Source organism: Triturus cristatus, chromosome 12 (assembly GCF_964204655.1).
Source record: "Triturus cristatus chromosome 12, aTriCri1.1, whole genome shotgun sequence".
In the NCBI taxonomy this organism is placed as follows: domain Eukaryota; kingdom Metazoa; phylum Chordata; class Amphibia; order Caudata; family Salamandridae; genus Triturus; species Triturus cristatus.
Genome location: NC_140595.1, coordinates 796,975,900 through 797,003,739, shown reverse-complemented (window position 1 = coordinate 797,003,739; position 27,840 = coordinate 796,975,900). Strand labels below are relative to the sequence as shown.

Sequence of the window (27,840 nt, the reverse complement as noted above, 5' to 3'; positions counted from 1 at the left end):
CTCTTACAGTCTCAGACACCAGCCAGTGCACCCTGTCCTCAGCCTGCAGACCTTCTGCCCTCTTACACTCTCAGACACCAGCCAGTGTACACTGCCCTCAGTCTGCAGACCTCCTGCCCTCTTACCCCTCACCGGATACCAGCCAGTGTACACTGCCCTCAGCCTGCAGACCTTCTGCCCTCTTACAGTCTCAGACACCAGCCAGTGCACCCTGTCCTCAGCCTGCAGACCTTCTGCCCTCTTACACTCTCAGACACCAGCCAGTGTACACTGCCCTCAGTCTGCAGACCCCCTGCCCTCTTACCCCTCACCGGATACCAGCCAGTGTACACTGCCCTCAGCCTGCAGACATTCTGCCCTCTTACACTGACACCAGCCAGTGCACCCTGTCCTCAGCCTGCAGACCTCTGCCCTCTTACACTCTCAGACACCAGCCAGTGTACACTGCCCTCAGTCTGCAGACCCCCTGCCCTCTTACCCCTCACCGGATACCAGCCAGTGTACACTGCCCTCAGCCTGCAGACATTCTGCCCTCTTACACTGACACCAGCCAGTGCACCCTGTCCTCAGCCTGCAGACCTCCTGCCCTCTTACCCCTCACCGGATACCAGCCAGTGTACCCTGCCCTCAGCCTGCAGACCTTCTGCCCTCTTACAGTCTCAGACACCAGCCAGTGCACCCTGTCCTCAGCCTGCAGACCTTCTGCCCTCTTACACTCTCAGACACCAGCCAGTGTACACTGCCCTCAGTCTGCAGACCCCCTGCCCTCTTACCCCTCACCGGATACCAGCCAGTGTACACTGCCCTCAGCCTGCAGACATTCTGCCCTCTTACACTGACACCAGCCAGTGCACCCTGTCCTCAGCCTGCAGACCTCTGCCCTCTTACACTCTCAGACACCAGCCAGTGTACACTGCCCTCAGTCTGCAGACCCCCTGCCCTCTTACCCCTCACCGGATACCAGCCAGTGTACACTGCCCTCAGCCTGCAGACATTCTGCCCTCTTACACTGACACCAGCCAGTGCACCCTGTCCTCAGCCTGCAGACCTCCTGCCCTCTTACCCCTCACCGGATACCAGCCAGTGTACCCTGCCCTCAGCCTGCAGACCTTCTGCCCTCTTACCCCTCACTAGACACCAGCCAGTGTACACTGTCCTGATACTGCAGACATGATCCAACTCCCTCATCAGACGGCAGCCAGTGTGCGCTGCCCTCAGCCTGCAGACATTCTGCCCTCTCCTTACCCCCTCATCAGACACCAGCCACTGCCATCAGCCTGCAGACCTTCTGCCCTCTTACACTCTGAGACACCAGCCAGTGTACACTGCCCTCAGTCTGCAGACCTCCTGCCCTCTTACTCCTCACTAGACACCAGCCGTACACTGCCCTCAGCCTGCAGACCTCCTGCCCTCTTACTCCTCACTAGACACCAGCCGTACACTGCCCTCAGCCTGCAGACCTCCTGCCCTCTTACTCCTCACTAGACACCAGCCGTTGTACACTGCCCTCAGCCTGCAGACCTCCTGCCCTCTTAGCCCTAACCGGATACCAGCCAGTGTGCGCTGCCCTCAGCCTGCAGACCTTCTGCCCTCTTACCCCTCACCGGATACCAGCCAGTGTACACTGCCCTCAGCCTGCAGACCTCCTGCCCTCTTACCCCTCACTAGACACCAGCTGTACACTGCCCTCAGCCTGCAGACCTCCTGCCCTCTTACCCCTCACTAGACACCAGCCATACACTGCCCTCAGCCTGCAGACCTCCTGCCCTCTTACCCCTCACAGGATACCAGCCAGTGTACACTGCCCTCAGCCTGCAGACCTTCTGCCCTCTTACCCCTCACCGGATACCAGCCAGTGTACACTGCCCTCAGCCTGCAGACCTCCTGCCCTCTTACCCCTCACTAGACACCAGCCGTACACTGCCCTCAGCCTGCAGACCTCCTGCCCTCTTACCCCTCACTAGACACCAGCCGTACACTGCCCTCAGCCTGCAGACCTCCTGCCCTCTTACCCCTCACCAGACACCAGCCAGTGTACACTGCCCTCAGCCTGCAGACCTCCTGCCCTCTTACCCCTCACCGGATACCAGCCAGTGTACACTGCCCTCAGCCCGCAGACCTCCTGCCCTCTTACCCCTCACTAGACACCAGCCAGTGTACACTGCCCTCAGCCTGCAGACCTCCTGCCCTCTTACCCCTCACTAGACACCAGCCAGTGTACACTGCCCTCAGTCTACAGACCTCCTGCCCTCTTACCCCTCACCGGATACCAGCCAGTGTACACTGCCCTCAGCCTGCAGACCTTCTGCCCTCTTACCCCTCACTAGACACCAGCCAGTGTACACTGCCCTCAGCCTGCAGACCTCCTGCCCTCTTACCCCTCACTAGACACCAGCCAGTGTACACTGCCCTCAGTCTACAGACCTCCTGCCCTCTTACCCCTCACCGGATACCAGCCAGTGTACACTGCCCTCAGCCTGCAGACCTTCTGCCCTCTTACCCCTCACCGGATACCAGCCAGTGTACACTGCCCTCAGCCTACAGACCTCCTGCCCTCTTACCCCTCATCGGATACCAGCCAGTGTACACTGCCCTCAGCCTGCAGACCTTCTGCCCTCTTACCACTCACCGGATACCAGCCAGTGTACACTGCCCTCAACCTGCAGACCTCCTGCCCTCTTACCCCTCACTAGACACCAGCCGTGCACTGCCCTCAGCCTGCAGACCTCCTGCCCTCTTACCCCTCACTAGACACCAGCCATACACTGCCCTCAGCCTGCAGACCTCCTGCCCTCTTACCCCTCACTAGACACCAGCCAGTGTACACTGCCCTCAGCCTGCAGACCTCCTGCCCTCTTACCCCTCACCGGATACCAGCCAGTGTACACTGCCCTCAGCCCGCAGACCTCCTGCCCTCTTACCCCTCACTAGACACCAGCCAGTGTACACTGCCCTCAGCCTGCAGACCTCCTGCCCTCTTACCCCTCACTAGACACCAGCCAGTGTACACTGCCCTCAGTCTACAGACCTCCTGCCCTCTTACCCCTCACTAGACACCAGCCGTACACTGCCCTCAGCCTGCAGACCTCCTGCCCTCTTACTCCTCACCGGATACCAGCCAGAGTACACTGCCCTCAGCCTGCAGACCTCCTGCCCTCTTACCCCTCGCTAGACACCAGCCATACACTGCCCTGAGCCTGCAGACCACCCGCCCTCTTAGCCCTCACCGGATACCAGCCAGTGTGCGCTGCCCTCAGCCTGCAGACCTTCTGCCCTCTCCTTATCCCGTCATCAGACACCAGCCATTGCCCTCAGCCTGCAGACCTCCTGCCCTCTTAGCCCTCACCGAAAACCAGCCAGTGTACACTGCCCTCAGCCTGCAGACCTTCTGCCCTCTCCTTACCCCGTCATCAGACACCAGCCATTGACCTCAGCCTGCAGACCTCCTGCCCTCTTTCCCTCACCAGACACCAGTCAGTGTACACTGCCCTGAGCCTGCAGACCTCCTGCCCTCTTACCCCTCACTAGATATCAGCCAGTGTACACTGCCCTCAGCCTGCAGACCTCCTGCCCTCTTACCCCTCACTAGACACCAGCCAGTGTACACTGCCCTCAGCCTGCAGACCTCCTGCCCTCTTACCCCTCACTAGACACCAGCCATACACTGCCGTCAGCCTGCAGACCGCCCGCCCTCTTAGCCCTCACCGGATACCAGCCAGTGTGCGCTGCCCTCAGCCTGCAGACCTCCTGCCCTCTTTCCCTCACCAGACACCTGTCAGTGTACACTGCCCTGAGCCTGCAGACCTCCTGCCCTCTTTCCCTCACCAGACACCTGTCAGTGTACACTGCCCTCAGCCTGCAGACCTTCTGCCCTCTTTCCCTCACCAGACACCAGCCGTACACTGCCCTCAGCCTGCAGACCTCCTGCCCTCTTACCCCTCACTAGACATCAGCCAGTGTACACTGCCCTCAGCCTGCAGACCTCCTGCCCTCTTTCCGTCACCAGACACCAGCCGTACACTGCCCTCAGCCTGCAGACCTCCTGCCCTCTTACCCCTCACTAGACATCAGCCAGTGTGCGCTGCCCTAAGCCTGCAGACCTTCTGCCCTCTCCTTACCCCGTCATCAGACACCAGCCATTGCCCTCAGCCTGCAGACCTCCTGCCCTCTTAGCCCTCGCCGGATACTGGCCAGTGTACACTGCCCTCAGCCTGCAGACCTTCTGCCCTCTTTCCCTCACCAGACACCAGTCAGTGTACACTGCCCTCAGCCTGCAGACCTTCTGCCCTCTTTCCCTCTTTCCCTCACCAGACACCTGTCAGTGTGCACTGCCCTCAGTCTGCAGACCTCCTGCCCTCTTTCCCTCACCAGACACCTGTCAGTGTACACTGCCCTCAGCCTGCAGACCTCCTGCCCTCTTTCCCTCACCAGACACCTGTCAGTGTACACTGCCCTGGGGGCGAGGTCTGGGTGCCCTGGCAAAGCTATCGGCCTCTGCCCTGAAACAGGAGGAGGGCTGTGGGTCAGGAGTGGCACTGACAGTGGCTGTATTAGAGGTAGGAGAGCCACTGAAAGCTCGAGCCAAATGCCTGGCTCGAGGCCGTCTGGGAACCTCGAGCCCATAACGAGCCAGGCTTCGAGGGCAGGTGATGTGGCCCGCTTGCTACAACCGACAAATATTTACCATGGAGATCCGGGTTCGAATCCCAGCCTCGGCGCATAATCTGGTGCTTCCCGCCAAATCTTGCTGTGCCGAAAAAGAGCACGGAACACATTCTGCCCGTTGTGAAGAGCTCTTATGTCCTTGGGCAAGGGAGTGGGAGTAAAGCTGCCCAAAATAAAACGTGGGTTCCGTCTGTCACCCACACTATAATCTCAGTCTCCAAGAATTAAGCACAAAGCATTAACACCTGATGACAGAAAGAAGTACCAATATAGTGGGTCAATCGCAGAGGGTCGAACTGACAATTCTGGGATCAATCCCAGCGGCCATGCTTGAGCAAGTGATGTTATCTTAGACATACACTTTATTTCAGCAAGTCCCCTTTTTTGTTCATGATCACATATGAAAGCACCTTCAAGTACATGAGTTAAGGATGTGCGCTGTACAAAAACCTGTTTTATGCTTTAATTAATTGCCTAGAATGTTGCTCCATCTTTAATAAGCATATAGGGCAGGTGCACTCTGTACATGAAGGCTCACTTGGCGCAGTTCACTGATAGAATTTTCATCAGGGCAGGACCGGAATATTTCGGAGTTCATGTTTAAAGCCCTCACTTTCAAAAAACACTTTCAAATAAACAGATGTACTAGGTTGAATCGATTCCAGGTGTTAAAGTAACACTTTCTTACAATGGCATACCCATGATAAGATTCTGACGTGACGTTTGTGGTGTTATTTACATCCTGAATATTTTTAGGGCTCGGCTTGTGGACGGGCTCTGAGAGCCAGAACCAAACCTTGGCTCGGCTACCCTGGTAATGTGTTGGCTCGCCCACCTCTAGGCTGGATGTGAGTCTGTACAAGGTGTGTGTCAGCCACAGTCCCAGGACAGGAGGGGTGCTGGGGGGGGGGGAGAGAGAGAAAGAGAGAGAGGGGGACAAAGAGAGAGGGACAAAGAGAGAAAGAGAGGGGGAGAAAGAGGGAGAGAAAAAGTGAGGGAGAGAGGGAGAAAGTTAGGGAGAGAGACCGAGAAAGAGAGCAGAGAGAAAAGAGAGAAAAGAGGAAAGAGGAAGAGAGAGGGGGAAGAAAAGAGAGAGGGGGAAGAAAAGAGAGAGGGGGAAGAAAAGAGAGAGGGGGAAGAAAAGAGAGGGGGAAGAAAAGAGAGAGGGGGAAGAAAAGAGAGAGGGGGAGAGAGGGGGAGAGAGGGGGAGAGAGGGGGAGAGAGGGGGAGAGAGGGGAAGAGAGGGGAAGAGAGGGGAAGAGAGGGGAAGAGAGGGAGGGGGAAGAGAGAAGAGGGAGAGGAAGAAAGAGAAGAAGAGAGGGAGAGGAAGAAAGAGAAGAAGAGAGGGAGAGGAAGAAAGAGAAGAAGAAAGGGAGAGGAAGAAAGAGAAGAAGAGAGGGAGAGGAAGAAAGAGAAGAAGAGAGGGAGGGGGAAGAGAAGAAGAGAGGGAGGGGAAAGAGAGGGGGGAAAGAGAGGGGGGGAAAGAGAGGGGGGGAAAGAGAGGGGGGGAAAGAGGGGGGGAAAGAGGGGGGGAAAGAGGGGGGGAAAGGGGGGGGGGAAAGGGGGGGGGGAAAGAGAGGGGGGGGAAAGAGAGGGGGGGAAAGAGAGGGGGGGAAAGAGAGGGGGGGAAGAGAGGGGGGGAAGAGAGGGGGGAAAGAGGGGGGGGAAAGAGGGGGGGAAAGAGGGGGGGGAAAGGGGGGGGAAAGGGGGGGGAAAGGGGGGGGAAAGGGGGGGGAAAGAGGGGGGGAAAGAGAGGGGGAAAGAGGGGGGGGGAAAGAGAGGGGGAAAGAGGGGGGGAAAGAGGGGGGGAAAGAGGGGGGGGAAAGAGGGGGGGGAAAGAGGGGGGGGAAAGAGGGGGGGAAAGAGGGGGGAAAGAGGGGGGAAAGAGAGGGGGGAAGAGAAGGGGGGGAAGAGAGGGGGGAAGAGAGGGGGGGGAAGAGAGGGGGGAAGAGAGAGGGAGAAGGGGAGTAAGAGTGATGGTGAGAGGTAAAGGAAGAGGGGGAGAGGGAAAGGAAGAGACAGGGAGGGGGAGAGGGAAAGGAAGAGACAGGGAGGGGGAGAGGGAAAGGAAGAGACAGGGAGGGGGAGAGGGAAAGGAAGAGACAGGGAGGGGGAGAGAGAAATGGAGGGAGAGGGAAGCGAGAGAGGGAGCAACAGAAGGAGAGAGGAGAGGAGGAAGAGAGCGAGAGTTAGAGGGAGAGAGAGCGAGAGTTAGATAGAGGGAGAGAGAGCGAGGGGGAGCGAAGGAATTGATGGATGGATAAATAAATGAGTGTGTGTGTCCTAGACCAGTGGGGTGCTGCAGGTTAGGAGAGGGTGCACTGCACTGGTAGAGGTGTGTGTGTCACGGTCATGGTAAATTGTATTTATCTAGCATTACTGCCCCTAATGTGGCAGCAAGTAGCAGTGGTGCCCCCCCCCCCCCCCCCCCCGTGTTAGGTCAAGATGGTGCCCACTGCATAATATGTGCCGGTGGCTTCCGGTGTTTGGCACTTAATTATCAACACTAGCACTTGCGACAGTCTGCCACAAGGTGGCACTGTCTAACTAATTTAAAGATGACCACCACAACAGTTAATTAAGAATTCAATATACATTCAAAATGACTATTTCCTGCCACCCAAGCCATTTGACAGCTTTGGGGGCCTGGAATAGTCCAATCGTCGTCGTCACGCTTGTAGGAGTGTGATGGTTAGAAGTTGTGCTGCTAGTATCACTGGTAGCATGGGAGGGGCAATGTGTGGGTCAACCTGCAGTGACCTGCTGACGAGGGCCTCGGCATTTTTTTTTTTTTTAACAAATTAAGCACGTCAGAAGTGGGTGAACTAGCAGAGAGGTGTGTTTGCACGTGTTCCAGTCCTAGCCCTAGAGCAAGAGGGTGCCAGGGACCAGGTGTGGTGCACTGGCGGGGTGTTTGTGTGTGCACGTGGGTCCCTCAGCCCACCGCTTGACAGGAGGGATGCCGCAGGTCAGGAGTGGTGCACTGGCAGGGGTCTGGGTCCCACAGCCCACCGCATGACGGGGGGTGGTGCAGGTTAGGAGTGGTGCACTGGCAGGGGTATGTGCACGTTTGTCCTTTAGCTCTCTGCTGGACAGGAGGGGTGCCCTGGCAGGAGTCTGTGTGCACGCGCGTGCACGTGGATCCCTCAGTCCACCGATGGACAGGAGGGATGGATTCCACGACCAGCCCGGTGCTCCCCCACTCCTGGAGGCGCCGGTCGGTGTTTGCCGCCTCGAGCAGGTCGGGCTGCATAAGTGGATTCCCTGTAATCGAATCACGTCACTTTGCCTGCTAAGCACATCACCCCTCGGTAGCACATCACCCAGGCTGGCAGCAGGTCTCCGCAGCTCAGCTCAGCCAGACATAAAATGGGTCGACGGAGCAAATAGCGCCTCTCAGAAAATCTGCGGGCTTCTGTGAGGCGCGAAATGCCCGGAGCAGGGAAAGACTGTCTGTAAAGGGGCCCTTTAGTAGAGCTCTCCTTACAGCTCATGCCAGGGCAGCGAGACAGCTCCTTACACCGGGTCTTAAAGAGGACTTCCCCCACAGCTGACAATAGCGTGTGCTACAGCGCCTTCTGAAGGGGCTCACGGGAGGGCACTCCCTGCAGCTCTGAGGGGGCTCAGGCGAGGGCACTCCCTGCAGCTCTGAGGGGGCTCAGGCGAGGGCAGAGGGCGCTCAGGCGAGGGCACTCCCTGCAGCTCGGAGGGGGCTCAGGCGAGGGCACTCCCCGCAGCTCGGAGGGGGCTCAGGCGAGGGCACTCCCCGCAGCTCGGAGGGGGCTCAGGCGAGGGCACTCCCCGCAGCTCGGAGGGGGCTCAAGCGAGGGCACTCCCCGCAGCTCGGAGGGGGCTCAGGCGAGGGCACTCCCTGCAGCTCTGAGGGCGCTCAGGCGAGGGCACTCCCTGCAGCTCGGAGGGGGCTCAGGCGAGGGCACTCCCTGCAGCTCGGAGGGGGCTCAGGCGAGGGCACTCCCTGCAGCTCTGAGGGGGCTCAGGCGAGGGCAGAGGGCGCTCAGGCGAGGGCACTCCCTGCAGCTCGGAGGGGGCTCAGGCGAGGGCACTCCCTGCAGCTCGGAGGGGGCTCAGGCGAGGGCACTCCCCGCAGCTTGGAGGGGGCTCAGGCGAGGGCACTCCCTGCAGCTCGGAGGGCGCTCAGGCGAGGGCACTCCCTGCAGCTCGGAGGGGGCTCAGGCGAGGGCACTCCCTGCAGCTCGGAGGGGGCTCATGCGAGGGCACTCCCTGCAGCTCGGAGGGGGCTCAGGCGAGGGCAGAGGGCGCTCAAGCGAGGGCACTCCCTGCAGCTCGGAGGGGGCTCAGGCGAGGGCACTCCCTGCAGCTCTGAGGGGGCTCAGGCGAGGGCACTCCCCGCAGCTCGGAGGGGGCTCAGGCGAGGGCACTCCCTGCAGCTCAGAGGGCTCAGGCGAGGGCACTCCCTGCAGCTCAGAGGGCGCCCAGGCGAGGGCACTCCCTGCAGCTCAGAGGGCGCCCAGGCGAGGGCACTCCCTGCAGCTCTGAGAGGGCACTCCCTGCAGCTCTGAGAGGGCTCGGGCGAGGGCACTCCCTGCAGCTCTGAAGGGGCTCAGGCGAGGGCACTCCCTGCAGCTCTGAGAGGGCACTCCCTGCAGCTCTGAAGGGGCTCAGGCGAGGGCATTCCCTGCAGCTCCCCTCGGGACAGTGCCTGATAAAGTTCCCATACAGAGCTCGGCTCTGGGTGGGATGTGTATACGGTCCTGGGAACACCACGAGGTTTGAATGCGGGTTCGTGGACGCGGCTGGAGGGCACAGTCGTAAAGCCATGTCTTGTACTGTGATGTCAAAAGGCGAGAAACCACGCGATGCCCACAACTCACCCGCTTGTGGACAGGGGCGCCTTGCACTGGCATCTGATCTTGGGCACACCTGGGTGGGTGAGAGAGCGTACCCCCTTCCCCCCATCGTGTCTTCAGACGCCTCTTCTGCCCCTCCTTTTAACAATGGTCATGTGATGCGCACATACCATATGCAATAACCCTGGCCTCGGAGCCCCCCAGAACGTGAAGTACTTAATTAAACATAACGTTGCGTTCATTCAGGGCCACTGGAATCATGCGATTGTGCGGCCTCGGCGTTTTTCTCCAAACGAAAGATTTGTCGCTTTTACCACATAATCCACAATTGCTGCATAATCTGCAGATTTTAACAAAAAAAAATTTCTGGCTCAAACGGTTTAAAAGTTACTAACAATGCAGATACGCGTGGATTCGCAGTGGAAGGCCCTTCACAAAGGTTGACTCGGATTCTTGTTGCTATATTGGGGTGCTAACGAGGTGCAACCAACGCCCAAAGACTGTAAAAGTGATTTGTTAGAGTTGTTATGGTTGTGTCTTTGGTACTGCTTGTGTCCGGCTTTTTGTCCATTATAGCGCCGGGACGCCCCTTTGCTGGGGCAGCTGCGCGCTCTACAAATCTGGTTAACATAACATAACAATAATGAAGTAATACTATTAAAAAAAAATGTGCCGCATAATTTGCCTTTTCTTGGTGTATAATTTACTCAACTCTGCCACATAATTTGGCTCTCCCCTGCCGTATTGTATTTGCATTTACACAGCACTTACTACTCCCTGACGAGGCGTCGAAGCGCTTTTTCGGCGAGTAGCCCGCTACTCCGGAACCCATAAAGGATTAGTGGGGAATTGGCATAGTGAAGTATGCAAGTAATTCAAGTGGATAGGTTAGTCAGTTATTTGGATTGAGAGGGATAGTCGAGGGGCAGAGAAAGGAAGGTTTGCATTTATATAGCTCTTGCTGCCCTTGATGGGGGTTTGAAGTCTTTTTCCGGCGAGTAGCACGCTCCTCTGGAACCGCATAATTCCACTGGCTCTGTTTGTAATGTGAACGAATTGACTTGACTTCCCTTTATCCGCTCATTATGAAGTCATAGATTTCAAATCCTACATGCGCTGCTCACCTCTACATACACAATGAATCTAGCGCCAGGCCAGTGCTGGGCTCACACGAGGGGCATCACGTTTAATTTAAAGGGGCCCGGCGCATGCCATTAAAGGGGCCCGACCAGGCCAGCGTCACATTTATTTAAAGGGGCCCCGACCAGGCCAGCGTCACATTCATTTAAAGGAGGCCTGCCCAGGTCAGCGTGACATTCATTTAAAGGGGGCCTGCCCAGGTCAGCGTCACATTCATTTAAAGGAAGCCTGCCCAAGCCAGCGTCACATTCATTTAATGGGGCCCCGACCAGGCCAGCGTCACATTCATTTAAAGGAGGCCTGCCCAGGTCAGCGTGACATTCATTTAAAGGGGCCCTGCCCAGGCTAGAGTCACATTCATTTAAAGGAAGCCTGCCCAAGCCAGCGTCACATTCATTTAAAGGGGCCCCGACCAGGCCACCGTCACATTCATTTAAAGGAAGCCTGCCCAGGTCAGCGTCACATTCATTTAAAGGAAGCCTGCCCAAGCCAGCGTCACATTCATTTAATGGGGCCCCGACCAGGCCAGCGTCACATTCATTTAAAGGAGGCCTGCCCAGGTCAGCGTGACATTCATTTAAAGGAAGCCTGCCCAAGCCAGCGTCACATTCATTTAAAGGAAGCCTGCCCAAGCCAGCGTCACATTCATTTAAAGGGGCCCTGCCCAGGCTAGCGTCACATTAATTTAAAGGGGGCCTGCCCAGGTCAGCGTCACATTCATTTAAAGGAAGCCTGCCCAAGCCAGCGTCACATTCATTTAAAGGAAGCCTGCCCAAGCCAGCGTCACATTCATTTAAAGGAAGCCTGCCCAAGCCAGCGTCACATTCATTTAAAGGGGCCCTGCCCAGGCTAGCGTCACATTCATTCAAAGGGGCCCGACCAGGCCAGCCCTGCTGCTCTCACAGAGCAGTGCTGAAGCTATGGTAGGAGGCTGTACCCACTCCATGAATCTGCAGTCTGCACACACACTCTTGCCTCAGCCTTACCGCCCCTGAGGGGCTCAGCAGAACCCGTTAATAAACCACAGCAGGCCCCTCCTGCCTCAGGGCAGACGCTGGCCTCCCGTCCATCACCCTCCGCTGCCTGGCAGGTGCCCAGCGATATCTTCTCCCAGAACTGTAAATAACCCACCAAGGGGAGAGTGCAGGAGTCGAGATGCCCTGGGCCACTGCCCTGGCTAGGAGGCGGGGGCTGGGAACTTCCCTGTGCCAAGCCCGATGAAGAGGGCAGGGGAGCCTGTGTGGGGTCTCTCTTTGATGAAGAAGGCTCACAATCGGATGATTGGGGGTCTTATCGCCCAATATCCCTCATTAATTCCGATGCTAACATTTTTGCCAAAATATTGGCTACCCGGTTGGCGCCCTATATGTCGGACCTTGTATCCGATCACCAACATTGGTTTATAATCGAGCGAGATACCACTGCTCATGTTAATACAGCTATAACCGCGTTTGACATAGCGGACAGGACATCTCGCAATCTGGGGATGGTCCTGTTAGATGCTGAAAAAGCATTCGATCGCGTCGTGTGGGATGCATTATGGAAGACAGACTAATAACGGTCTACCAGGCCGTTTTCTGAAATGGGTCCGCGCGCTATATATTAATCCACAGGCTAAACTTTTATATACTAACTTGCATTCTGCCTTTTCCGATACGTCGTGGTACCCGGCAGGGGTGCCCACTTTCTCCCTTGCTTTTTGCCTTATATATTGAGCCATTCATTAAAGCATTAAATCGGAATACTCGTATTATCCCATTTAGTAATCGGATGTGTCAACTTAAGGCTAGTGCTTATGCCGATGATATTGCGTTTTTCACATCCGACCCAGTAACAGCATTGAGTGCAATTCAGGAAGAAGCGAACATCTTTGGGCATTTTTCAGGGTATAAATTAAATTCTCATAAAACCCAAATTCTACATAACTTCGATTTGCTGCATCTATAACTGGAGGCCGCACTGTTGTAGCTTACTTGGGGGTTCGGATTTCTGCTGCTATTGAACCAATATGGAGACTTAACTACGAACCATTACTTCATTCGATTATACTAAAAACGTAAGAGTTGGAATAATCTTCCAATAACTATCATTGGTAGGTCCAATATAATTAAGATGACAATCCTGCCTAAGTTTTTATATTTGTTTTGAGCTATTCCTATACGTGTCCCCAATTACTTTTTTCGAAAACTAGAGGGTGCTATCGACAGTTTTATTTGGGGTTATAAGCAAGCACGTCGAGCGATACGCTTTCTCAAACTCCCCTATAAATTGGGGGGGATTACAACCTCCTGATTTCAAACTTTATTTTTGGGCCGCATTTACTGGGCGTTTGCAAAGTGTATTAACTGATAAACAGCCGTATTTTGGCCTTGCTCTTGCATTGGGCACATATAGCAAAATGTTTTTGTATAGGATTAACGATCCTAATTAGTATAAAAGGGTCCGTTTCAAGACCATTAGGGACATGGTCCGCATATGGCACGAAATTCTCGATTATTGCTCACTTACTTTCGAAGATCTTATACAACATAATTATTTTAAATTATGGAATAATCCAATCCTCCCGAGCATACGTCATGATCTTGCTGCTCGTAGTTGGGCAAGGCGTGGAATTGAAAGACTAGGCCAGCTATATGATCCCAACGGATTTTCTACCTTTGCATCTTTACAACTTTCTTTTGGTCTCCCACAACAATCTTTTTTTAAAAATATTTACAAATTAGAGATTACTTTCTAAAACGACAACTGTTGCAACTTCCACATTCTCCTGAATTACTGACATACTTCTTAAATCTCTCGCTCAAAGCTAGAATTAGTTCAATATATCTACAGGTCTGTCGTAGAAGTGAGGATACCGGTCATCTAGCTTCTAAATGGAGCCGGACATTAGGTATTATCACGGATACTTCGGCTTTGGACACTTTAGATAACTCCATTCACTCTACAAGTCTAAAGCTGCAACAATTTCGAAGTGTCTGCATGCGACACTACACTCCTGAACGGATCAGTACATGGCAACGACAGTTACAGGGGCCGGTTTGAGATGCCGTGGATAGATCATGCTGTCCTAAGTGTGGCCATAGGGCAGCCGACATCATGCATATGTTCTGCACTTGTCCTATGTTGAGTGATTTTTGGGAGAAGGCTACGTAATATGTTGATCAATGGGTTTTATAGTCCCTCTCTCACTAATAAAGAGATCATGTTGGGGTTTAAGGCGTGTGATAATCCCGCCATGAGGAGCTTTTTATCTTTTGTACTAGTTGCTCCCGTCTTTGTATTGCGAGAGTATGGATCTCGCCTGAACCTCCTACTTTTTTTGAATGGTTGGCTCCTATGAAAGACATTAACGAGAGGGAACAAGCACTGGCCAAAACTAGAGCTATACCTTCATTGCTAACATTTGGAAGCATATGGGAATTGTGTGTGAGAACTGGGGGCTTCCATAGATATTTACAGCTATTCCCCCATTTTTTTCTTTCCACTTTTTACTTATTTGCCTGGTATGATTACTTGCTAAATGTATGCAAATAATTATCACTCTTTGTTTTGTTTGCACCCTCTGTCAAAAAAAAAAAAAAAAAGATGAATAAGGCTGCAATCTGTGGGCAGTTGGGTTTGTTAGCTGCCCAGCACCACACCTGCTGAAGAGGGCAGTGGCGAGCACTACACCTGCTGCAGTGGCGAGCACTACACCTGCTGCCGTGGCGAGCACCACACCTGCTGAAGAGGGCAGTGACTAGCACCACACCTGCTGCTGTGGCGAGCACCACACCTGCTGCTGTGGCGAGCACCACACCTGCTGAAGAGGGCAGTGGCAAGCACCACACCTGCTGAAGAGGGCAGTGGCGAGCACCACACCTGCTGCTGTGGCGAGCACCACACCTGCTGAAGAGGGCAGTGGCGAGCACCACACCTGCTGCCGTGGCGAGCACCACACCTGCTGAAGAGGGCAGTGGCGAGCACCACACCTGCTGCCGTGGGCAGTGGCGAGCACCACACCTGCTGCCGTGGTGAGCACCACACCTGCTGCCGTGGTGAGCACCACACCTGCTGAAGAGGGCAGTGGCGAGCACCACACCTGCTGCTGTGGCGAGCACCACACCTGCTGAAGAGGGCAGTGGCAAGCACCACACCTGCTGCCGTGGCGAGCACCACACCTGCTGAAGAGGGCAGTGGTGAGCACCACACCTGCTGCCGTGGCGAGCACCACACCTGCTGAAGAGGGCAGTGGTGAGCACCACACCTGCTGCCGTGGGCAGTGGCGAGCACCACACCTGCTGCCGTGGCGAGCACCACACCTGCTGAAGAGGGCAGTGGCGAGCACCACACCTGCTACTGTGGCGAGCACCACACCTGCTGAAGAGGACAGTGGCGAGCACCACACCTGCTGCCGTGGCAAGCACCACACCTGCTGAAGAGGGCAGTGGCGAGCACCACACCTGCTACCGTGGCGAGCACCACACCTGCTGAAGAGGGCAGTGGCGAGCACCACACCTGCTGCCGTGGCGAGCACCACACCTGCTGAAGAGGGCAGTGGCGAGCACCACACCTGCTGCCGTGGCGAGCACCACACCTGCTGAAGAGGGCAGTGGCGAGCACACCTGCTGCCGTGGCGAGCACCACACTTGCTGAAGAGGGCAGTGGCGAGCACCACACCTGCTACCGTGGCGAGCACCACACCTGCTGAAGAGGGCAGTGGCGAGCACCACCTGCTACCGTGGCGAGCACTACACCTGCTGCCAGGGGCAGTAAGTCTGCGAACTGTCCATCATAAGAGGGGGCTGTGAGCTGCCCTTTTGCTAAAGAGGCGAGTTTCGTGAGAGCTGTACTAGGGCAGTGAACTGTTCAGCACCATGCTCGCTTAAGAGGGCAGTGCCCCTGGGGAAAACACTAGGCTGGGAAAAGTCCGCTCCCTGCCGTCCCTGTCTCTCCCCATCTCGGCACTGGTGCTCAGGCACTGCCCGACTGATGCCCACTGCTCTGGGAGCCTCACTCGGGGCATTCACTCAGGCCAAGGTCTCACTGTGTTGTTCAGGGACAGCTCCACAACAGCAGTAAAGTGCAAGCATCATGGGGACCTGGGCACCGGCAGCCCCGGCACCACCGCTCCAGTATCACGTTCAACGCACAGTTAGTGCACCTCTCTCCAGACCTGCAGAGCCCTTACTCTCAGTGAGACCCACACACAGCTCTGTCAATGCACCTCTCTCCAGACCTGCAGAGCCCTTACTCTCAGTGAGACCCACACACAGCTCTGTCAATACACCTCTCTCCAGACCTGCAGAGCCCCTACTCTCAGTGAGACCCACACACAGCTCTGTCAATGCACCTCTCTCCAGACCTGCAGAGCCCTTACTCTCAGTGAGACCCACACACAGCTCTGTCAATGCACCTCTCTCCAGACCTGCAGAGCCCTTACTCTAAGTGAGACCCACACACAGCTCTGTAAATGCACCTCTCTCGCCCTGCAGAGCCCCTGCTCTCAGTGAGAATCATGCACAGCTCCGTCAATGCACCTCTCTCGAGGCCTGCAGCGCCCCTACTCGCTTGGTGAGACCCATGCACAGCTCCGTCAATGCACCCCTCTCTAGGCCTGCAGCGCCCCTACTTGCTTGATGAGAATCATGCACAGCTCCGTCAATGCACCTCTCTCTAGGCCTGCAGCACCCCTACTTGCTTGATGAGAATCATGCACAGCTCTGTCAATGCCCCTCTCTCTAGGCCTGCAGAGCCCCTGCTCTCAGAGAGACCCACCTCTACCAAGGCCTGCAGAGCCCCTACTCTCTTGGTGAGACCCGTGCACAGCTCTGTCAATGCACCTCTCTCTGGGCCTGCAGCGCCCCTACTCGCTTGGTGAGACCCACGCACAGCCCTGTCAATGCACCTCTCTCTAGGCCTGCAGAGCCCCTGCTCTCAGTGAGACCCACGCACAGCTCTGTCAATGCACCTCTCTCTAGGCCTGCAGAGCCCCTGCTCTCAGTGAGACCCACGCACAGCTCTGTCAATGCACCTCTCTAGGCCTGCAGCGCCCCTACTCACTTGGTGAGACCCATGCACAGCTCTGTTGATGCCCCTCTCTCTAGGCCTGCAGAGCCCCTGACCCCAGTGAGACCCACGCACAGCTCTGCCAATACACCTCTCTCTAGGCCTGCAAAGTCCCTGCTCTCAGTGAGACCCACGCACAGCTCTGTTGATGCACCTCTCTCTAGCCCTGCAGAGCCCCTGCTCTCTCAGTGAGATCCACGCACAGCTCTGTTGATGCACCTCTCTCTAGGCCTGCAGAGCCCCTGCGCTCACAGAGACCCACGCACAGCTCTGTCAGTGCCTCTCTCTCTAGCCCTGCAGAGCCCCTGCTCTCAGAGAGACCTACGCACAGCTCCATCAATGCACCTCTCTCTATCCCTGCAAAGCCCTTGCTCTCGGTGAGACCCACACACAGCTCTGTCAATGCACCTCTCTCTAGGCCTGCAGCGCCCCTACTCGCTTGGTGAGACCCACACACAGCTCGGTTGATGCACCTCTCTCTAGCCCTACAGAGCCCCTGCTCTCAGAGAGACCCAAGCACAGATCCATCAATGCACCTCTCTCTAGCCATGCAGCGCCCCTACTCGCTTGGTGAGACCCACACACAGCTCTGTCAATGTACCTCTCTCTAGGCCTGCAGCGCCCCTACTCGCTTGGTGAGACCCACCCACAGCTCTGTCGATGCACCTCTCTCTAGGCCTGCAGAGCCCCTGATCCCAGTGAGACCCACGCACAGCTCTGTCACTGCACCTCTCTCTAGGTCTGCAGAGCTCCCGCTCTCAGAGATACCCACACACAGCTCTGTCAATGCCCCTCTCTCTACCCCTGCAGAGCCCCTGCTCTCAGAGATACCCACACACAGCTCGGTCAATGCACCTCTCTCTAGGTCTGCAGAGCTCCCGCTCTCTTGGTGAGACCCGTGCAAAGCTCTGTCAATGCACCTCTCTCTAGCCCTGCATTGCCCCTGCTCTCAGAGATACCCACACACAGCTCTGTCGATGCACCCCTCTCTAGGCCTGCAGAGCCTCTGCGCTCACAGTGAGACCCGCGCACAGCTATGTCCATGCACCTCTCTCTAGGTCTGCAGAACTCCTGCTCTCAGTGAGACCCACGCACAGCTCCGTCAATGTACCTTGCCTGGCCTGGTCCTCCCTGAACTGGAACACAAGCAAGGCAGGGCCGGTTTCGCCCTAGTTATAGGCTCATCAGTTAGGTGCCGCCTGGTTCCAGTGGCACAGTGAACGAGAGACCCACGTCTGGGCACACCTGGCACACTTAGGGCATCAAAAAACATGGTGATGGATGAAATGCTTGCATTAATCTCAGCCACTTGCAACGGCTCAGGCCGCATCCAAACCCATCCTCTCTCACCCACCAGACCACCTCAGATGAGACCAAGCCATATGCAAATCAGCCTCGACCCTGCCCCAATGGGAAGAGCCCAGCCCGGACTGCCAATTCTGGTCTTTCTTGCTTCCCAGCTCTTCCCTGCACCCCAGTTCTTCCTGTCATTTTTCGCCATGCCCTCTGTGCCGCCAGCTCTTCAACGTACTCTCCACCCAACCCCTCTGCCGCTCTTTACTCTTTTCCCTATTCTCCAACTCATGCCCCAGGCCAGGGCTTTCCCTACTCTATAAATCTTACTTCTCCTCGACAGCTGTTCTGCGTGTACTTTCCTTACTTTTCTGTTCTTCTCTGAGCACTTTCTCCCAACTCCATAACATCCCCTCCGACCTGGCTCTTCCCTCTAACGCCTTAACTCCCCCTCCCCCCTGGCTGTGCCCTCTCACTCCATAACTCCCCCTCCACCCTATATCTTCCCTCTAACTCCATAGCTCCCCCTCCACCCTATATCTTCCCTCTAACGCCATATCACCCCCTCCACCCTATATCTTCCCTCTCACTCCATAACTCCACCTCCACCTATATATTCCCTCTAACGCCATATCACCAGCCCCACCCTATATCTTCCCTCTAACTCCATAACTCCCCCTCCACCTATATATTCCCTCTAACTCCATAACTCCCCCTCCACCCTATATCTTCCCTCTAACTCCATAATTCCCCCTCCACCCTATATCTTGCCTCTCACTCCATATCACCCCCTCCACCCTATATCTTCCCTCACACTCCATAACTCCCCCTCCATCCTATATCTTCCCCCTCACTCCATATCACCCCCTCCACCCTACATCTTCCCCCTCACTCCATATCACCCCCTCCACCCTATATCTTCCCTCTTCCCCAATAAGACCCACTCCAACTTGGCACCTCCCTCTTTTCCACGCTGTTTTCCCCTCATCCCCTTATGCTCCCCCTGCCCAAGCCTTCCTTTACCCTCAGAATCCCCATACCTCCCACCTGCACCCCCTCCTCCCAGAGCTGCTTCCTGCTCCCCCCTAGTCCCATCTCTACGCCTGAATCCTTGCCTCTTCTCCCCTGCCCCATATATATCCCATTGCCCCCCTCATATATGCCCCCACCTCAAGCACTTCCCTTCCTCCCAGTCCTCTCCGTGGCCGCCCGTGCCCCCCTGTTGCTTCTCTCTCAGCTTTGCTCCTGCCCCCTCCCGCCCATGGCCGCCACCCCACTCTACTCTCTGCGCACCCACTCTCCCACCTGCTGCGTATCTCTCTCCACTCTCCCTCCTAGGCCCCTCGTTCCCTTCCTCATACCCCCTCCATCGCCCCCCTTACCGATTGCAGGTGTCGCTCCTTCTTCGCCTTGCGCACATTGTCAATGAAGCGTCTGCCCATCTTCTTGGCGTACCACACGGACACGAACATCGCCGAGAGTCCCCGGCGAGGCGCAGGGGCGAGGCGGGGGCGCAGGCTCTCCGAGGGCTGCTGCTGTCACGGCCCCAGCGTGAAACGGCGCATCTCCCCCCCCCTGTTCTTCTCGGCACTCTCCGGCGTCACACGGTTTGCGCGGCCCTGGCGCTCAGTTTCAGTGCGCCTTCCAGGTGGGCTCAATCTTGCGGGCTCCTCTGCCCCCCACACGCTGCTGCTCTCGCCTCCACTTCAGCAATCCTGTAGGGTCCTCCGATGCACGCACCTGCCCTGCGCGGTGCCCACTCACGCGCGCCCTCCGCTCCGGCACAGTCCCGCTGGGTCCTCTGCTGCGCTCCTCTCCAAGCGCTGCGCACTCTTACATGCGCGCCTTCCGTTCGGCACAGTCCCACTGGGTCCTCTGCTGCGCTCCTCTCCAAGCGCTGCGCACTCTTACATGCGCGCCTTCCGTTCGGCACAGTCCCGCTGGGTCCTCTGCTGCGCTCCTCTCCAAGCGCTGCGCACTCTTACATGCGCGCCTTTCGTTCGGCTCGGCACAGTCCTGCTGGGACCTTCCCTATTCCCCTGCGTGATACTCTGGCGCACCTCTCCAGGCGCTACACGCTCTTGTGCGCCATCCGGAATGGCACGGTCCTCTGCTGCGCACCTCCCTAAGCGCTACAAGCTCTTGCGCGCCCTCCGGTAGGGGACAGTTCTGCTAGGTCCTCTGTTGCACGGACCTCCCCTCTTCCTCTGAGCACCTCTCCAGGCGCTACGCTCTTTTTTGCCGCCCTCCGGTACGGCACAGTCCCGCTGGGTCTCTCCTGAATGGACCTCCCCTCTTCTGCGCACCTCTTCCAGCGCTGCGCACTCCTGCGCCCCCGCCTCTGGACAGTCCGGCGCTCTGCGCACCTCCTCCGCGTCTCTCGCTCTACACTCCGAGGCTGGCGGGGGCTACGGCAGGGTTTGCTGCATTCAGACACCCACGAGGGGAGGGCGGGGGCCAGCGTCCGCGCCAACAGACAAGATGGGGTACGGGGTGCTCGGAACTTCCCAGGCGAATAACGACAAGGAATGCGTAGAGCGCATTCAACAACAGGGTCGCCTCTAGGCGCGTTTATAACAGGTGTTTGTCCTATTCCAACTCACGGCCACGGTTTCATCGAAGCCCGTAAGATGAGCGGATCCCGTCTGGGTAAGGACTCGTATGCTTGCAGCGGGCGAAAGACCCCCTGGCTATTACTGGGAGCTGAACCTGCGACCCTCGGGTAACCACGGATCTCTGCAGCGAGTGCGCGGACGCGGTGAGCTGTCCGGCCGGAGCCCCTAACCTGCAGCTCTGCCGCCGGAGAAGGAACCCCCAAGACAGGGGCGGCTGCCCCCTCACCTCTTGGAGGTGGAGAGAAGCGGGGACGCCGTCACAGGGAGGGCGCAGTGCCTGTACCGGTCATGGTGCCTTCAGAGGGGGGACAGGGTGACGGATGGGGAGAACCAGTCACAGACGGGGTGGAGGGCTGAGAGGAGGCTGCTGCTGTCCCGTGGTCCCCGGGCTGTGAGAGTGGAGCTGTGCCTGGGTCTCCGCCCCTCCCCCGTCTTACACACAAACAGCACCCACCCCACGGCCCTCCGTGTGCTCCACGTCACACTCCCACAGCGCCCCCTGCCGGACACAGCACGGCCGACGGGTGCCAGGGGGGATGAAGGGTGCTGCATTACCTTCCCGGAAGAGCACCCCGGGTTTAGAATCGCTTTAAACTGCAAAAAGCGTTTTCAATTAGAGCGCTGCGCAATCCATTCATCTAAACACTCACTCACACTGACAGGCATCCAAGCATCCCCAGCGGCTGGAGAGAGGATGCATCAAACAAGCCGCGGGGGCACCGAGAGTGTCTTAGGGGCGGGGGTTATAACGAGTGTGTGTGGGACTCTTAGCAGGAGAACGGGGTGTCCGCAGCTCTTGTAGAGCTTCTGGAGTTGCTTCCCATTGAAGAATGAAGGACTACAAGTTCCATAATGCAATTGAAAACAGCATTGAGCTGGGAAGCTCACGCCCGACATGGAAAAACACAAGAGCTCCTCGCCCCCCCCCCATCCATCCACTCCTCCTCTTTGCCCCCTTCACCGCCTGCTCCCCATCACTTCTATACAATACTGAGCACCCGCACTGCTGCCCACGCGGGGGCGTGTTCACAGCCCCCTCTCGGGTCCGCCTCCCATACAGGCCACGCCCACAGGTCAGAGGAGGAGGCGAGGGAGCCCGCCCCTCTGCACCCAGAAGGGAGGGAGGGCCCGAACAGGAGCCCTGTGCCCTGGGCTGGACTCTGAGCCCACCCGACAGGTGACGAGTGACGTCGCGTGGCTGGGTTATGCTATATATTGTTCTGGATGCACACCATGCCTCCAAGAGCTACTCTACGCCATGTCACGTGACTCGTCCTGGTATATGACTACTTGACAAGGTATGCTGTTTTATAAAATATCATCTTATGACATGCTATTCTAGGCTGTGCTACCTGTCCTGGGAGAGGGCATGTGTTACAGTACCCTGTGCTATGACGTAACCTTATGACGCGCCATACTATCTACATGTCCCGTGATGCGCTATATTACGTTTGCTATGCTGTCATTTTATGATAACTTGTGATATGACGTGTTATGTTATGTGCACAATTACACCATGCGTTGTTACACCGTGCTGTGTTTCTGCATGCTGAGCTGTGATGTCACGATGTGCGCATCTATGCTTTGCCGCCTGTCTTGTGTGTGCCATGTTATTAGTCGTGCTGTGCCACGCTGTGCTGTATCCGGTTCCCTCTCCTGTGACCTGTTATGCTATGTTATGCTGTCCTTCTCCAGTGCATTCTGCATCGTCAGCTCTGTCAATGCCTCTCTCTCTAGGCCTGCAGAGCCTGCTCTCAGAGATACCCACGCACAGCTCTTTCAATGCCCCTCTCTCTAGCCCTGCAGAGCCCCTGCTCTCAGAGATACCCACGCACAGCTCTGTCAATGCCCCTCTCTCTAGCCCTGCAGAGCCCCTGCTCTCAGAGATACCCACGCACAGCTCTGTCAATGCCCCTCTCTCTAGCCCTGCAGAGCCCCTGCTCTCAGAGATACCCACGCACAGCTCTGTCAATGCCCCTCTCTCTAGCCCTGCAGAGCCCCTGCTCTCAGAGATACCCACGCACAGCTCTGTCAATGCCCCTCTCTCTAGCCCTGCAGAACCCCTGCTCTCAGAGATACCCACGCACAGCTCTGTCAATGCCCCTCTCTCTAGCCCTGCAGAGCCCCTGCTCTCAGAGATACCCACGCACAGCTCTGTCAATGCCCCTCTCTCTAGCTCTGCAGAGCCTGCTCTCAGAGATACCCCCGCACAGCTCTGTCAATGCCCCTCTCTCTAGCCCTGCAGAGCCCCTGCTCTCAGAGATACCCACGCACAGCTCTGTCAATGCCCCTCTCTCTAGCCCTGCAGAGCCCCTGCTCTCAGAGATACCCACGCACAGCTCTGTCAATGCACCTCTCTCTAGCCCTGCAGAGCCCCTGCACTCAGTGAGAATCATGCACAGCTCTGTCAATGCCCCTCTCTCTAGGTCTGCAGAGCCCCTGCTCTCAGAGATACCCACACACAGCTCTGTCAATGCACCTCTCTCTCGCCCTGCAGAGTCCCTGCTCTCAGTGAGAATCATGCACAGCTCTGTCAATGCCCCTCTCTCTAGGTCCTCAGAGCCCCTGCTCTCAGAGATACCCACACACAGTTCTGTCAATGCACCTCTCTCCAGACCTGCAGAGCCCTTACTCTAAGTGAGACCCACACACAGCTCTGTCAATGCACCTCTCTCCAGACCTGCAGAGCCCCTGCTCTCAGAGATACCCACACACAGCTCTGTCACTGCACCTCTCTCTAGGTCTGCAGAACTCCCGCTCTCAGAGATACCCACGCACAGCTCTGTCAATGCCCCTCTCTCTAGCCCTGCAGAGCCCCTGCTCTCAGAGATACCCACGCACAGCTCTGTCAATGCACCTCTCTCTAGGCCTGCATAACTCCCGCTCTCAGAGATACCCACACACAGCTCTGTCACTGCACCTCTCTCTAGGTCTGCAGAACTCCCGCTCTCAGAGATACCCACACACAGCTCTGTCAATGCCCCTCTCTCTAGGTCTGCAAAACTCCCGCTTTCAGTGCTACAGTGGAGGCCCGTGTGTCTGAACCGGGCCTTGACTTGAGCCAACCCACTACAAGTCACATTGACTTGTCCACTATGCGCATTTGCTGAATGTAGGTACTCTTTTTAGATTATGTCTAAATTATTTGTCCAACATTTTGTTCAAACAAATTTTTCAATTTGACATCAATTAACACATGTAGACGAGATTTTGTTTTTAACACACATGAAATGTTATCAACATAAATTCTTCATTTTTAATTTTTCAACAATCCCATTTCACATCATTTGAAAGTTGAGCCTTCAATGCTTCCACTCTTTCAATGTTGCCCAATGCATTTCGGGCCCACGGCCCTTCTTCGGGGGCCTTTGCATCTACAAAACATATACATCAAACTTGTACTGAAAACATTGTCATTTGTGATATCTGCAATCATATGCTCTATGGTGATGAAATGCTATACCATGTAATATCTGCAAACCTCTGCTGTACAGTGATGACACACTGTGCCATGTAATATCTGCAATCCTCTGCTCTGTGGGGATGACATGCTGTGCCATGTTACATCTGCAATCCTCTGTTGTGTGGGGAGGAATGCTGTGCCATGTTATATATGTAAACTTCTGCTGTACAGTGATGACACACTGTGCCATGTAATATCTGCAATCCTCTGCTGTGTGGGGATAACATGCTGTGCCATGTTATATCTGCACTCATATGCTCTATGGTGATGAAATGCTGCGCCATGTAATATGTGCAATCCGCTGCTGTGTGGGGATGAAATGCTGCGCCATGTAATATGTGCAATCCTCTGCTGTGTGGGGATGAAATGCTGCGCCATGTAATATGTGCAATCCGCTGCTGTGTGGGAATGACATGCTGTGCCATGTAATAGCTGCAATCCTCTGCTCTGTGGGGATCAAATGCTGCGCCATGTAATAGCTGCAATCCTCTGCTCTGTGGGGATAAAATGCTGCGCCATGTAATATGTGCAATCCTCTGCTGTGTGGGGATGAAATGCTGCACCATGTAATATCTGCAATCCTCTGCTCTGTGGGGATGAAATGCTGCGCCATGTAATATCTGCAATCCTCTGCTGTGTGGGGATGACATGCTGTGCCATGTAATATCTGCAATGCTCTGCGGGGATGACATGCTGTGCCATGTAATAACTGCAAACATTGCTCTGTGCCATGTAATATGTGCAATCTTCTTCTGTACAGCAATGGCATGCTGCGCCATGTAATAACTGCAAACATTGGGCTGTATGGTGATGACATGCTGTGACATGTAATATCCTCAGTCCTCTATTCTATGGTGATGACATGCTGTGCCATGTATTATCTGCAAACATTGCACTGTGCCATGTAATATCTGCAATCCCCTGCTGTACAGTGATGACATGCTGAACCATGTAATATGTGCAAACCTCAGCTGTACAGCAATGGCATGCTGCGCCATGTAATATCTGCAAACCTCTGCTGTACAGCAATGGCATGCTGCGCCATGTAATATCTGCAAACCTCTGCTGTACAGCAATGGCATGCTGCGCCATGTAATATCTGCAAACCTCTGCTGTACGGCAATGACATGCTGCGCCACGTAATATCTGCAAACCTCTGCTGTACGGCAATGGCATGCTGCGCCATGTAATATCTGCAAACCTCTGCTTTACGGCGATGACTTGGTGTGCGATGTAATATCTGCAAACCTCTGCTGTATTGGAATGACATGCTGAACCAGGCCCGCCTCCAGGAATTTTTATTTGGGTGAGCCAAGGGTGCATTTGGGTGGGCCACTGCGGGCTCGATTTGTCGCATATATGTCTAGGCAGGCCTGCTTCAGGGCCCTCCTTTATCTCTCCTTAGTCTTACAAGGCCCAGTAAAACGCACTCTTTTCCAAATCTCTTTCTAAATATTATCACTCTCAAAAAGTGTTTTTTCCATGTAATGTTCCTTTGATGGGAAGAGGAGGTTTCTGAGGTGGGAGTATCAGGCAAGTGACACTACTCGGGCTCCCTCTGTGCGAGCCTTCAGGGAGAATCTCTCTTCATTACTACCTCCACCTCACCCCTGACTCTGCAATGCACTCCCTTACAGGCTCCCTCTGTGCGAGCCTTCAGAGAGAATCCCTCTTCATTATTATCTCCACCTGACCCCGGACTCTGCAGGGCACTCCCTTACATGCTCCCTCTGTGCGAGCCTTCAGGGAGAATCCCTCTTCATTACTACCTCCACCTGACCCCGGACTTTGCAGCGCACTCCCTTACAGACTCCCTCTGTGCGAGCCTTCAGGGAGAATCCCTCTTCATTACTACCTCCACCTGACCCCGGACTCTGCAACGCACTCCCTTACAGGCTCCCTCTGTGCGAGCCTTCAGGGAGAATCCCTCTTCATTACTACCTCCACCTGACCCCGGACTCTGCAACGCACTCCCTTACAGGCTTCCTCTGTGCGAGCCTTCAGGGAGAATCCCTCTTCATTACTACCTCCACCTGACCCCGGACTCTGCAACGCACTCCCTTACAGGCTACCTCTGTACGAGCCTTCAGGGAGAATCCCTCTTCATTACTACCTCCACCTGACCTGGACTCTGCAACGCACTCCCTTACAGGCTCCCTCTGTGCGAGCCTTCAGGGAGAATCCCTCTTCATTACTACCTCCACCTGACCCCGGACTCTGCAACGCACTCCCTTACAGACTCCCTCTGTGCGAGCCTTCAGGGAGAATCCCTCTTCATTACTACCTCCACCTGACCTGGACTCTGCAACGCACTCCCTTACAGGCTCCCTCTGTGCGAGCCTTCAGAGAGAATCCCTCTTCATTACTACCTCCACCTGACCCCGGACTCTGCAACGCACTCCCTTACAGGCTCCCTCTGTGCGAGCCTTCAGGGAGAATCCCTCTTCATTACTACCTCCACCTGACCCTGGACTCTGCAACGCACTCCCTTACAGACTCCCTCTGTGCGAGCCTTCAGGGAGAATCCCTCTTCATTACTACCTCCACCTGACCCCGGACTCTGAAACGCACTCCCTTACAGGCTACCTCTGTACGAGCCTTCAGGGAGAATCCCTCTTCATTACTACCTCCACCTGACCTGGACTCTGCAACGCACTCCCTTACAGGCTCCCTCTGTGCGAGCCTTCAGGGAGAATCCCTCTTCATTACTACCTCCACCTGACCCCGGACTCTGCAACGCACTCCCTTACAGACTCCCTCTGTGCGAGCCTTCAGGGAGAATCCCTCTTCATTACTACCTCTACCTGACCTGGACTCTGCAACGCACTCCCTTACAGGCTCCCTCTGTGCGAGCCTTCAGAGAGAATCCCTCTTCATTACTACCTCCACCTGACCCCGGACTCTGCAACGCACTCCCTTACAGGCTCCCTCTGTGCGAGCCTTCAGGGAGAATCCTTCTTCATTACTACCTCCACCTGACCCCGGACTCTGCAACGCACTCCCTTACAGACTCCCTCTGTGCAAGCCTTCAGGGAGAATCCCTCATCATTACTACCTCCACCTGACCTGGACTCTGCAACGCACTCCCTTACAGGCTCCCTCTGTGCGAGCCTTCAGAGAGAATCCCTCTTCATTACTACCTCCACCTGACCCCGGGCTCTGCAACGCACTCCCTTGCAGGCTTGATTATCCACTACGCCTCTCCAGTGCACCTTATCTCACAGCTAACCTTGGGCCCCAGCCCCATATCAGGCACCATTGGGCTCCACTTTTATTTCTCCCGGTAAAAACATTAGTAAAATCACCTTCAAACTTAAAACATTGAATATAGTGGTAAATATAATTAGCACACACTTTAAAGTATGTTCCACAGTAGCCCTTATGACCCGACTGCTAATTAAATAAACAAAAACAGAAAGGCCATGACAGGGCCGGCTTCAGCGCTGATGCGAAAGTCTTTTTTGGCGCCCCACCAATAACCTCTTTCTCCGTAAATAATCTTTACTACCACCTTCCAACAGTGCCCCTCATCCCTCCATGGCCCCCACATTGACCTCCTCCTTGGATTCCCTCACTGCCACCCTCCACTAGAGCCCCTCATCTCTCTGTAGCCCATCCCCCTCTTGACCTCCTCCTCAGACTCCCTCACTGCCATCCTCCAGCAGTGCCCCTCATCTCTCCCTAGCTCCCCCCTCCACCCCATGACCTCTTCCTTGGATTCCCTCACTGCCACCCTCCAACAGTGCCCCTCATCGCTCCATAGCCCCTCCCCTATTGACCTCCCCCT

General features: G+C 55.7%; 1 protein-coding gene across 10 annotated transcripts in view; it reads right to left on the bottom strand.

Moving 5' to 3' along the window:
- Positions 1–27,840, bottom strand: part of DLG4 (discs large MAGUK scaffold protein 4) — an 863,469-nt gene that overhangs the window by 198,887 nt on the left and 636,742 nt on the right. The window contains exon 1 of one of the 10 annotated variants that reach the window (XM_085639545.1): positions 19,358–20,994. The exons of the other annotated variants lie outside the window; for them this stretch is intronic. Coding sequence (XP_085495671.1) covers positions 19,358–19,447 — 90 coding nt within the window. The 5' untranslated portion in view covers positions 19,448–20,994. Of the gene's footprint in view, positions 1–19,357; positions 20,995–27,840 lie in introns of those variants that run through there. 10 annotated transcript variants of the gene reach the window in all.